This window comes from Callospermophilus lateralis, chromosome X, assembly GCF_048772815.1.
Source record: "Callospermophilus lateralis isolate mCalLat2 chromosome X, mCalLat2.hap1, whole genome shotgun sequence".
Taxonomy (NCBI): Eukaryota; Metazoa; Chordata; class Mammalia; order Rodentia; family Sciuridae; genus Callospermophilus; species Callospermophilus lateralis.
In genome coordinates, this window is record NC_135325.1 from 108,614,066 (window position 1) to 108,627,639 (window position 13,574).

Sequence of the window (13,574 nt, forward strand, 5' to 3'; positions counted from 1 at the left end):
AGCATACACCTGTAATCACAGTGGCTTGGGAGGCTGAGGCAGAAAAAGCACAAATTGAAAGCCAGCCTCATCAACTTAGTGAGGCTCTGTCTCTAAATAAAATATAAAAAATGGGCTGGGATGTGGCTCAGTGGTCTAGTGCCCAGGGGTTCAATCCCTGATACAAAAAAAAAAAAAAAAAAAAGAAAGAAAAAGAAAAGAGCCACAAATTTGTTGTTTTTCCTAGATTTTTACCCTATTATGTTTTTGCAAATGTTGCCATAAAAAATTCTAGAAAACTGTGAAGGAATAACATTTTATTTTTGGTAAAATAGCAGAAAAAACAAAATGTCATACTGTTAAGCAAGTCCTAAATTAATTAGTTAACTGAATCCTAAGTTACCTCCATTAGTAGCAGGTGAGACTTCAGGAATATAATTGAATTTCATGTCTCAATGGCACTTGGTGGCTTTGTTGCTGTAGAGATGACAGTGGATGATACCACTCTTCTGAAAACAAGTGAGTAATTTCCATTCCATCTGTCAGAGCTTTGACCACTCAAATTAACATTCATTCCATAAACATTTTCAGTGGTGCTACCATGGGTAAGAGTGCTGGGTACCATGGAGATCCCATGCTGAATGGTCTCTGACTGCAGGCCTAAGGGACATTTTCTTTTTTAAAAAAAATATTTGTTTTTTTTTAGTTTTAGGTGGACACAATATCTTTATTTTATATTTATGTGGTGCTGAGGATCGAACCCAGTGCCTCATGCATACTAGGCGAGTGCATTACCACTGAGCCACAACCCCAGCCCCAATAAGGGACATTTTCTTATTTGGAATTCCCTGGACTCCAGAAACTTCTGTCATAGGTATGGTGTTGGAAAGGCTCTGGAAGCAGGAAGCACCTCATCACTATCAACAATGTGACATAATGGTAAAAGTAAATGTAATCAGTCATGTGAATTGTCAAAGGCAAGCCATGCTTCTGTTTATTCCATGATGGTATAAAAATTCAAAACCAATTTGCATCCAGAGAGTAAATAAAACCCACTGCAATGAAGTCCGAGTAATCTATGTCCTATGGTTCCCCCAGGCCTTTTGTCCTGCCATACCTTTGCTTTTTTAGGGTAAAGTAAAATTGACAGCTCCTCAATTGTCAAAATACACACGTGAGCAGTGTCCCTACGTGAGCAGTGTCCCTGATCCATGCAAAAAGGTACTTTTCATTTTCAAAGAGACAGCCTTTAGTGCTCTAAGACAAAAACTACAGACAACGATTTCAACCCAAGTACCAAAGATCCCAATGGGACTGAGAATCTTTTCAGAGGCAGAACTTTGCCTGCTTCCTCCATCACTGAATTCCATCCATCGTGTGGAGGTTTTCACAAACATGTTGGCTTGGGGGCCAGGTGAGGGGAGAGGCCTCCCCCCCAGTCCTCCCTGAGAGAGTAGCACAAAGGGAGTTACCTAATTCCACTGTGGGAGTTTTATCTGCCTCCTGGATGGTTCGGTGTAGGTCCATGTCTAGACTGATTACAAAAGCCCCAACGAAACAAAATAAATACCTAACATCTTACAGAAAAGGCACGAAAGCAAACAGTAGAGGCGAGGAGAACAATGCCTCTGTTGTGACAGGGAGCCTTCAGGAAGATGATGGAATTCCCACACCCCACGTTCTAATTTGTAAGGACAACATTAAACGTCTCGAAGCAGGCCCTGGCTTGAATGCATTAATTTGGAAAGGCAATGTGTTTTGTTAGATAAGGGATTTTTTTTTTAAACTGCCACTAGGATCAAAATGAAGATCAGTATAGCCAACTCTGTGTGCATGGGTGCAGATTTCAGAAAACAGCCTTTCCTCTAGCTCACCAATGTAATCATTTGTTAATTCTGCCCTTTCAAGCTGACGAGGTGTATATAATGTGGCTGAAAAGGCTCTGAATTGATTCTACTTTGCATTCACTTGCTGTGTAACCTTAAGTAAATCTCTAAACTTCTCTGAGTCTTGATTTTTCACATCTATAAAAAAAGAGATGAGGCTGGGGATGTGGCTCAAGTGGTAGCGCGCTCGCCTGGCCTGCGTGCGGCCCAGGTTCGATCCTCAGCACCACATACAAACAAAGATGTTGTGTCCGCCGAGAACTAAAAAAAAAAAAAAAAAAAAGATAAATATTAAAATTCTCTCTCTCTCTCTCTCCCTCTCTCTTTAAAAAAAAAAGAGATGATAATCTATCTTTGTGAATCCTAGACTCCAACAAAGAAAAATAAATATAACAATTCCATTGCCTAATTCTGCTGAAAGTGGGATTATCCCCCCCAAATACATTTATAATTATCATGTCTGAACTAGCTCTTAAATATATTATTACAAACAGAAGCTGCAGGGGAGTGATGGGCCATTTCCAAAACTCTAAAGTCAAGGTACAACTAGGTGGCAAGTACTTCACATAACTGAAGGTACACTTGTTTAGACATATGGTGCTGGGTTTTGGTTTTGTTTTTATTTTTCTTCCCCTGTTTGGAGAGATGGAGGTGCTGGCCTGTACTTGGCTGGACAGGCAAGGCATGAACCATGACAGTGGATGAGCTGCAAGGCCCTCCTTATGCCCAGTTGACTCTGGGCTGGCCAAAAATGGCCTCGATTTCCTTGAAATTGGATGGGGGATGAAGCTTCCAATGGACAGTCGTATCTGGAGCAAGCCAGTCCTTCAGATGTTCATCTGCACCAAGCAGTGTGCGCCTTGAAGCTGCTATGGAAGCAAGTAGGATACAGTTCCTATGAAGGAATTAGCCATGGAGACAATGAGCTTTCCATTCACCACAAAATCACAGCTTGATTTCCCTTCTAAAGTTGGTCAGTGTTGGGGGAGTTTTCATGTATCAGTGCCTAACCTGGTGTTTTTCTCAGAAGTATGCCAAGTCCCAGAGAACTGCCACACTGACCATCTCCAGGATCTTTTCAGGAATCTTCTTGGTTTCTTTCAACACCTGGCTCATGAAGCCACCATCCACATTCTCCATGCAGATATGGATCTCCCAGCCACTCTAGAAGTCCCTATAGAAGCCCACAGTGTACAGTGTGTCGCACTTAGGATGGCTAGCTTGATCACACCGTGCCCCAGCTTTCTGGCCAAAGGTCTTTTGTGAGCTTTGGTAACCATCCCACCATAGCTGGGCTCCTAGCTCCAAGATCCTTTTGTAGTAATCCTCCTTGAGTTTACAGACCTTGGCCTTTGGGGTAAGGAAGACCTCTAGCCTCTTCTGCTGCTCATTGAATTCTAGATCCTCAAGCATCTTCTGGAAGCTCACTAACTTTCCTTTGCAGGAGCCCTCACTGATGGGGAACCAGCTCTTGGCGATGGTGGTGCCCTGAGCACTGGTTTCCTCCAAGCCAGCATTGGGATCCTGTGCAGGCCCGTGGTAGGTGGGGAACCACTGGCACAGTTGTGAACTGAGCCTGGGGTTATGGTCAGAACCCAGACCAGCACCAAGGCAGCCAAAAGTCAGTGACACTGCAAATCCAGACCAGGAGGCACTGGGGAGGCTGGGACTGAAGCTAAGGAGCTCTAGTGAGGCTGATACTGCCACCAGAGTGTGGGAGCCACAGTACTTTTCAAATCCCTCCATGCTGCTGGGTGTGCATATGGTTCATGGTTACCTACTACTGTATAATTGTACCCTGCCCTCTCCTATGGGGGCACCAGGAACCTTCACTGCTTCACCATAGCCAGAAATGCCTGGTGCATGTGCACTGTGGATGTATGGCCTGCTGTTCTGCCTCTCATACTCTTCCCCCCTCTGCAACCCGGGTGGTTTCTCCACTTTCATCAAGTCCTATACAACTTCTTTATACCTTTTACAATTTCTATAATTTCTTCTAGACTTTATCCAAGCATTATATCCCTGGCCCAGTGACCAGAATGTACCCATTCGGTTCTCCTATGCATCCTGTGTGTGTGTGTGTATGTATATATATATATATATATATATATATATATATATATATATATATATATTTTTTTTTTTTTTTTTTCCTATGTGTATATGTGTGTTTACATACTATATATAAATACTATATATACTTTATATATAATATAAATTTATATAAATACTATCTCTATATATAGATATACATATATAGATAGTATTAACATTTTATTGTAGCTTCTTGGTTGTCTCTCTCAGTAGATGTATCTATCATATATTGTACTCTAGTATATGACCCAAGATTTGGTACAAAGCATTGCTGAAAAATACTTGTAGAGTGAATACTGGATTCAGCAAACACTTATTAAATATCAACTGCATACCAGCTTTATGCTCTATTTTTTTATACCAGGGGTTTAATCCAGGAGTCCTTAACCACTATGCCACATCCCCAGCCCTTTTTTTTAAAAAAACGTATTTTTTAGTTGTAGGTGGACACAATATCTTTATTTTACATTTATGTGGTGCTGAGGATTGAACCCAATGCCTCACACATGCTAGGCGAGCGCTCTGCTGCAGAGTCACAGCCCCAGCCCCTACCCAGCCCTTTTTTAATATTTATTTTTTAGTTGTAGTTGGACACAATACCTTTATTTTATTTATTTATATGTGGTGCTGAGGATTGAACCCAGGACCTCACACATGCTAGGCGAGCAGTTTACCCCTGAGCCACAACCAAGGTCTGGCTAAGTTGCTTAGGGCCTCGATAATTTGCTTGAGACTGTCCTTGAACTTCTGATCCTCTTGCTTTAACCTCCGAGAAGATGGGATTATAGACATGTGCCACTGCACCTGACCTTGTGCTCTGTTTTTAATGTGGATCGTTCAAAGTCGATGCATTAATTTCTAAATGTATAAAAGTGGATAAGAATCAGTCAGCTTATTCATTGGTTCTGCAGCCAAGCAGCAGACCTAAATCCAAATGAGTGTTGTATCCTTCCAAGAGGCCCCCTCAAAAGAGAATCTTTGTGCCAGGGAAAGTGTCTTCAAATTTTCTGGAATGCTTCTTTGGAAAAAAAGAAAAGTTCCATAGACCATAGCACATTCTTTGGAATCTTCTCAGGATATGCAGGGTGGGGTGGGGCTTTGTTTCTTGAAGGCAGATTTGAGTTTTGGAAACAGTTTAAAGCTCCTTGGCAGCCAATGTAGTGAATGAAGTGGGTGATCAAGCTGAAGAATATTACTTTGGGTTCCAAACAAGGTGTGACTATAAAGAGCTGAGGCCAATTTCTTGCATGGCACATAAGCTGACTCAACAGCAATTCAAAAAGAGGACTTCCAAACATATTGTGGCGTTGGCAAGGAAAAAAGAAAAGGTTCTCCATGCCAGTACACACAGACACACAGACATACAGACATACACACATAATATGTAGTGACTGTCTGGTACAGTACATAAACACATAAATCAAAAGTCTTTGGAATGGAGTTGTGGCTCAGTGGTAGAGTGCTTGCCTAGCATGTGTGAGGAACTGGGTTTGATTCTCAGTACCACTTACAAATAAATAAAATAAAGGTCCACTGACAACTAAAAAAATTTTAAAAAAACTCCTTGGAATTAAGTTTTCAAGAATAAATTGCACAAGTGTGGGACAGAAGAGACCTGACTTGGCCCCCATTTTTCAAAAATTTCTCTATGTTTCAGTTGGCCACAAGCTCAAAATGCAGTAAGTGAGTAATGTGACTGCTAAGCAAGCATCTACCTTCTCAGAGTGCTCTGGTGGAGGTTCTGGGCCTTCCTTGGAACCTAATGGCCTATCAACCACTGGTGCTCTTGATCCATTGAAGCATAGATCAGGGTTGAGGAAGTCTATGAGCATTATAAGATCTGTTTAGAAAAGCAAACAACCCGGAAAAGATGCACGATTGAAATTTATTGCTGAAGGATGATGATGTGAAAAGTAGTGTCTTCTTAATCTTGTGCTACTCTTTATGGAGGTGGTAGACTGATGGGTGGAAATGACAGGAAGGCAACTTTAGGCTCAATCTAGTAAAAACTGGTTTGTGTTATAATAAAATTGTAATGTTCAGTATAATCTCAGAAAGAGAAAATATTGGAAGGATATAAGTCAAATATTTAATAGCAAGGTCTGAGAGCATAGCTCCATGATAGAACACTTGCCCAGCATGCACAAGGCCCTAGATTTGATTGCTAGCACTGCAAAAAAAAAAATTGTTAATAGTGGATATCTATGGTGTGCTTGTTACTCAGCTTTCCATCACTATAGCAGAATACCTGAGATAATTTGCTTATCAAAAGAATACATTTCCTTGGTGTGGTGACACATAATTGTAACCCTAGCTACTTGGGAGATTGAGGTAGGATGATCACACATTTGAGGCCAGCCTGGGTAGCTTAGTGAGGTTCTGTATCAAAAATAAAAAAGGGGTGTGGATGTGTATCAGTGGTAGAGTGTCACTGAGTTCAATCTCTAGTACTACAAAGAAAAAGAAAGGAAAAAAAAAGTTTCATTCAGGCTCACAGTTTTGGAGGATCCAGTTCATGATCAACTGACTCCATTGTTTTGTGCCTGTGTTGAGGCAGAACATTGTGGAAGGAGTGTGTGCTCACATAGTAGCTGAGGTGAGAAAGGATGCTGGTGTCTCATGGTCCTCTTTAAGGACACGCACCCAGTGACCTGAGAACCTCCCACTTGGTTCTACCTAGATCTATGCTGGTGACCATCCATATGGACCTTTAACACATGGACCTTTGGTAAACAGTCAATATCCAGACTGTAGCAAAGGACTATTGAATTATAAGGCAAAAGCTATTTTTAACTCTATAATGATGTATTATTATAATTTTTGTTACTTGTACATATTTCTTTTGTAATGTATACTTTTTTGTAATATGCCCATTTTTGTATATTGAATGTATATACATATTTCCTTTGAGAAACAAATTTGCTAAAAATTAGAGTTGTCCACCAAGCAAACAGCCTTTTTAAAAAAATATTTATTTTTTAGTTGTAGTTGGACACAATACCTTTATTTATTTATTTTTATGTGGTGCTGAGGAACGAACCCAGGGCCTCGCACGTGTGAGGCAAGCACTCTACCACTGAGCCACAACCCCAGCCCTACAGCCTTCTTTTTAACCTAGTGAGAGCCATGCCTTAGGAGGTAATCAAGCAATGATTGTGGAATGAGCCACAGTGTTCCTTTTAGACTAGGGCTTCAGTATCCATTATTCTATGAATTAACCTTATTCAAGTACCAAACTTGAGCCAGTGGAAGTTCACATGTGCATACAATGATTAAAAGAGGCCTGGAAACTTCTAACAAGATGAGCAACTTCTTAGCTGCCAGGCCTCTTCTAACAACAAAAAATTCATCTTAACATAATTCAAGTGTAGAAAGTTTAAATCAAAGGGTAGAATAAACACTTCAAAGATAAAAAGCCAGAAGCTAGCTGAGAAACTGGATTCTAAACTGGAGCAATAAAAACATATATAAGGGGATAATTTAGGCATGGTGAAAAAGCTAGATACAGGCTCTTGAGAAATAGTGAATGGCCAATAGGAGATGGTAGATGCTCCATGTTTGGTAAATATGTTTGGTTCTCCATTTTAATCCCATCTATATAACTGAAGGCAGCAGGCCTTGGACATTACAGGGAAATTGTCTCCTGGTCCTCATCACTCAGCCTGAATGGATCTTCCCTGGCAGAAGCTCTCTGGTGAAGAGTGGCTGTCAGGTTGGAGGTATGGCTCAGTAGTACAGTGCTTGTCCACCATGTACAAGGCCCTGGGTTACATTTCAAGCACTGGATTAAAAACAAACAAAAAATACTGGCTGCCTTGGGTCAGGTACTGGGAACTGAAGCATGTCAAACACAATATTAGGCTAGAGAAGTCCCAAGAACAGCACATTCATGAGAGCAGCATTGGGCAGAGGAACCAACATGTACTTCTTTTGGGAACCAATGGTGCCATAAAATCTGAGATAAAAATATTGTCCCAATCTTCCACTTTAGAGAAACTTAAGTCTAGAGAAGAGAAATGGGTGGAAGAGTATGATAACGGACAACAACCTTTGCCTCCCAAAGTGGAGAAATAATGGATTTTAAAACCACCCTCTCCTACTGGTACAGGCAAAATTTGGTTTCCAAGCCACAGATTATTTTGCCAGATTAAATAAAACCCTTCCTGTAGAATAACAGGGATGGTTATTAGATGATAACTGGGCTTGAAATCCTTCTTCTGGTCTGGTGTTACTAGAACATTAGACTGCGTCCAAGGAGCAAAGCTTTTTAGTGTTTAGGTTTCATAAACCAAAGACCAAAAGTTCTTGTGAACCTCATTCAAATACAGAAAAAAAATAATGATTTAAAAGCAAAGACAAATGGCTTCTTTCCCTTTTGTGTTTTACCAACCACTATAAATCATGGAAGTCATACTAGCGAATACAACTGATTGTAGTCTCAACTACAAGAAAACCAACTAAAGGGAAGACTAAATCAAACATTTCCAGATTGTGTTTTTGGGCATTTCTGCAAAGGATGAAAATGGATATAGGAATCGTATGCTTTTCAGGAGACCAATAGATGTGTGATGTGTGTTGGGGACAGCAGAAGTAGGGAATGATTAGTTGTGACATTATATCTTCTTTTTCCAGCATGGTGACCTCTTGACTTTAGACTGAAACTGGAGATCCTGACTTGGGCCACCTCCTAGAATCAAAGGGGACTTCCCTGTCCATTCCTTGACCTTTGCTCATGCCTTTTCCCTGCATTTGAGCCATTCTTATCATACTTATCAAATGGGAGTGAGAGTTCTCATTCTTTAGATGGAATCAGCAATGCCTCTGTTGAGCCGATCTGGCAAAAGGGCAATGTGCTCAGGATTTTACACATGATAAAAATGGTAAGTAGGTTATTTCTGGTGTTCCCTCACCGCAGAATGTCCAACCAAACATAAGTGCTATTATTACTTGTGATGTTGGGTGTGTAAAAAATAAATTTAAGAAATAAATACTGGGCCTGCAATTCATAGAAAGCTTGTTTTGGAATTAGTGTTGGTGTCAGATCGTCAGCTCCATGAAAGCAGGGATTGAATCTGTTTTGCCAATGTCTCCAGGAATAGCACCTGGAACCTAGTGGGTACACAAACCCTTGCTTCTGAAGAAATTAAGGTTGAAGAAGTCTCCATGAGGCCCAGAGTGAGAGTTGCTTCTTATATAAATCATGGATTTGCTGGTGATAAACTATGTGTTATGGTTTAAATATGAGGTGTCCCCCAAAAGCGCAGGTGTAAGACAATGAAAGAAAGTTTAGATGTGAAATGTTTGGGTTATCACAGCCTTGATTGGTTCAACTGAATACGTTGATTCAGTTGAATGGTTTAGCTGGGTAATAACTATAGGCAGGTAGGGTGTGTCTAGAGGAAGTGGGTCTCTAGGGGCTTGACTTTGGGGTTTGTATTTTGACTGAGGTGAAGAGATTCTCTTTCTGCTTCCTGGTGTGATGTTTGGAAACCTTTTCTGCCGCAGTCTGGCTGGGCACAAAATCACGAGCCACACAAGCAGGAACAAACTTTATTTCCAAAACTTCCGGGACACACCACATCAACAGGAAACCCCCTCCTCTGGAAATCCCTCCTACCGCACTTCCCCAACCAATGGAGTCCAAAGTAGCAGGCCAGGAGGACAGCAGGGGTCTAATATCCAATTGAATACACATCTTAACATAACCATTATCATCTCAATGGCTTGCTGGCCATTTCAACCAAAAATGCCACGTCATTCCTACTCCACTATGGCTTTCAGCACCTTTCCTCCACCACACACTTACACCATGATGTTCTGCTCACCTTGGGTCTAGAGCAAAGGAGTTGGTTATCTATGGACTGAGACCTCTGAAACTGTGATCCCCAAATAAGTTTTTCCTCCTCTAAAATTGTTATTGTCAGGTTTTCTTGGTTACAGTGACCAAAAAGCTGACTAAAACACTATGCAAACTGACGTGAGGCAATTGTTGGTCCCGTCATGAGCAGCCCCTAGAGAGAGAGGTGACAGGAAAGAAGCCTGAGAAAGCAGCAAAGAAGTTGGGGGAAATATTTCTTTGCCTACCTCCGTAGGTTGCAGGAAGGGAGACTATTAATCATGTAACTTGTACATCCCATGCAGAGGATTTTCTACTTTGGCAAAGCATTTTTAGCAAAGAGAAATTTGTAAATAGAGATCAGACTGTGGGACTCTTTGGGGATACCTTTGGTCTTATAGGTAAGACACTCCAACTAAGATTTGTAGATACAGATTGTAGCCTGGGTGTGTGTTGGGAGGGAGGGGCTTTGAATGGGACTTGGGAACAAGGATTGAAACTCAAAAGATGAAAAAAAAAAAAAGAAACTCAAAAGATGGTAGAAAGGTAGGTTTTAAGGACCCCACTGGCACCTGATGGGATTACACAGAATAGAAAGTCAGATGAGAGGGAAGGGAAGCATACGGCGATGTACAAAAGGAGACTCAACACATTTTTATTTGAACGTTTATTATTTTTTTTTTCCAAAGAAATCCATGCAGAGAGAGAGAAAGAGAGGATAGGGGGATACAGAAACATGGTAACCATGTTCTAGAAGCCAAACATAGAAAATAATTTGGCACAACTTGATGAGATTTTTTTTTTTTTTTTTTTTTGCAAAAGGACAATCTATATACTACCACTAAAATTGACCCTCCTCATAAAGACACCATTTGATTTTCGAAAACATAACACATGGTTAGTCCTCTACTTCATGGCTGGAGGAGGTATATAAGATAAAAAAATAGAAAAAAATAAGAAAGTGGTCTCCTTTAGTGAGGAAAACCACGGGTGCCACAAGGCAGCATGTGCTGGGCACTGAGTCAGTGCACCAGGAAGAAGCAGCACACCACAGAGATGGCCATGCTGATGAGCAGCTCCACTGGGGAAAACGCGTTCCCCAGGTTGTGGGAGGCAGTTAGCTCGTTGTCCTTCTGATTCACATGTTGCTTGCTCCCGGGAGCATCATCAACGTCCAGATCATAAGCCAGTTCTGCAAAAAAGAAAAGAAGGATTTGAAATGCAGAATTATGTACAGCAGCTGGTGTGCACTATCCACAGCTCAAGCACCTGTCTGTTTTCTCTGAAAGCCCCAGCTTTGTCTCTTTCCTTTTGGTGGAAGAAAGAATGCGAGGAAATGGGGAGGAGAAGAATGTGTGTATGGAACAGTAGAAGGAGATGGCTAGACATGTCCCTTCCAGAGATCAGGTTAAGGTGGACTGAGCAGGCCACGCCTCTCATCTCCTTGGCCACACCCACACCCTGGGCCTTTGCAACATCTCCTTCTAGGCTAGGCTGTGCTTGAATTGAAGATCATTTTCACCAGATGTCATGGGTGTCAAGATATGCTCTGTGGGTGACCATACATGTATCCTTGTGGGCTGCTAGGGAAGGAAGTGCTGTGGGCTACCTGTGTACTTTTCCAGGGCCCTGCATCCCATATAGATTGCCTTATCCTGAGAACTTTGTTTTAATAGGTTGAAGATAGGGTAGTTTGCTGTCGACAGTTCTTTTATTTTTCTCAAATAGTTCTTTTATCTATAAGGTCCTTTCATCTTCCCTGGGGTGGGGGACCACTCACAACAAAGCTAAATTAAATAATAGGATTTGCACTGCTATTAGCAAATTAAGAGTAAGGAAAGGCTTAGGGGTAAGGGTCTTTCATTCTTTGACTGTCTAAAATTTATAATATTCATGATCCTAAAAAGAGATTGGAAGACTTTGGCTTGGCGTAATGCAAAAGTCCGCCAGAGGGCAAATCTAAACAGACAGTGATATATTAGAAAATTCAAGATTTCTTGCCCTGGTTCAGGGCTCAATTTCTCTCAGATTTGCTTTTTCTGCACTTAAAGATCAAATCTATTCCCTTGGCTTTTCTAACTCTATTGTCAACATTTCTATTTCAATATCTTGTGAAGGTGATGTGATGTGAGCAACCTCATCAACCAGCCAACTGTCCTGTGGCCAAGGGAGATGGAAAGATTCCTTTGGGACACTGAGATGAACAGCAATAGACCCAGAGGAAATGACTGGGATTCTACAGAGGGAAGGAAGTAAGAGGAAGGAAGAGCTCTTCTTACAGAGCATGAAACACTCAGTAAGTCACAGGAAGCAAGTGTGGGGCTCAGCTGGTCAGATGCAGGCAAAGCAGGGCCCCAGACCAGGGCCTGGCAATGGATAGAGTGGGCAGTAATGTCAAGGTGATTAAAGCCAGGGGGTCTGATTTCAATGACTGTGACCCCACTTTCTAAAAGGGTTGTTACAATCAATAACACCACCAGCAGTGATAAGCGAGTCAATTTTACTGTATCTCAATTGGAAAAAAAAAGATTTTAGCTCATATAAGATAATAATCTCAAGGTTTCTTTAATTTACATGTATTTGGTTACTAGCACATATCAACTTGTTTTGTTTTAGCATACTAATTCTATTTCTGAATGCATAAAAGTTCATATTCTCAGCTTTTTAATGTAATGGGTATTGATATTTTTCCTACTACTTTCAATAATAAATAAATCATCTTCCTATAATAATTGATGACATATTTTTCCTTTTTGTTATTAATAATATTTCTTTTTCATTACTGTGCAAAGAAACAATGTCCTGAATTTTAATATATGTGCACCTGATTACATTTTACTCCTCTAAAAACAACTTCTAAAAACTCCTTCCTGAGTGCTGATAATAAACCAAATCAAGTTTTCCAGGGAACTCTATTACCCAGGGAAAAGCAATTTAGCAGACAGTAATCTAGATCCCCCCCACAATATATATACACAAATAAATAAAATTAAAAGAACAAGGAGCAATGCTCTACTTGGAAATCAAACTTCTTTCTCTGAAAGGTGAACTATGCAGGGTGCACAAGAAGGCCGAGGTCAGCTGTCAGTGGGCAAGGATGGCACAGGCTTAGGTCCTGATCGAATTTCTCCAATGTGGGGAGACACGAGGCTGAACTCTGCTGAGAGGCCAGTCCTGGTCTCGTAGCAACTTCTCTACTTAAGTTAAGAGGAGTATTTTTAGGGTTGACCTGTGAGAGCACTCTCAGCATAGCTTTAGATTCCCTTTCTGGAAGATGCCCCAACATCAAGATGAAACAACATCTATTAATGCTACCACTCAGCTATTTATTTTGCACTTCAAATAATCTGCTCACACTGAAGAGTTTTGTTTACTGTAGTGGCTATGGTAAACCCAGCAGTCCTGTTAAATCCACCAGTTACTGATCTATTTTTGCCCATAGGCCTCCTTTTTAATTTCTATCCCTTGGACCCTATTTTTGGGAATTATTGTAACGACCTCTAATTATTGACTCCTCAATGGTATGCCATGCATTGTATGATACTATTCATATACATTATCTCATTTAATTTAAACTCTACCACGTTAGGAAGTAGTTATTAAAATTCCTATTTTACTAGCAAGGAAGCTCAGCCCAGGTTAATTATTTTGCTTATACTTACAGACCTGGTAAGTGGTAGAGGTGCTGTTTCAATCCAGGTCTGACTCTAAACCTCATATGAAACTATCCTGCCTCTTGAAAAATTCTATATACCAAATAGAATTCAGTGACTAAGTAG

At 40.8% G+C, this 13,574-nt stretch overlaps 1 protein-coding gene and 1 pseudogene across 1 annotated transcript in view; both read right to left on the minus strand.

Annotated features, from left to right (window-relative positions):
* Nucleotides 1-2,734: 2,734 nt before the first annotated feature.
* Nucleotides 2,735-3,382, minus strand: LOC143638685 (dual specificity mitogen-activated protein kinase kinase 2 pseudogene; annotated as a pseudogene).
* A 7,355-nt stretch (nucleotides 3,383-10,737) lies between these two features.
* Gpc3 (glypican 3) overlaps nucleotides 10,738-13,574 on the minus strand; it is a 391,686-nt gene continuing 388,849 nt past the window's right edge. The window contains exon 8 of the mRNA XM_077106976.1: nucleotides 10,738-10,987. Coding sequence (XP_076963091.1) covers nucleotides 10,818-10,987 — 170 coding nt within the window. The 3' untranslated portion in view covers nucleotides 10,738-10,817. The remainder of the gene's footprint in view (nucleotides 10,988-13,574) is intronic.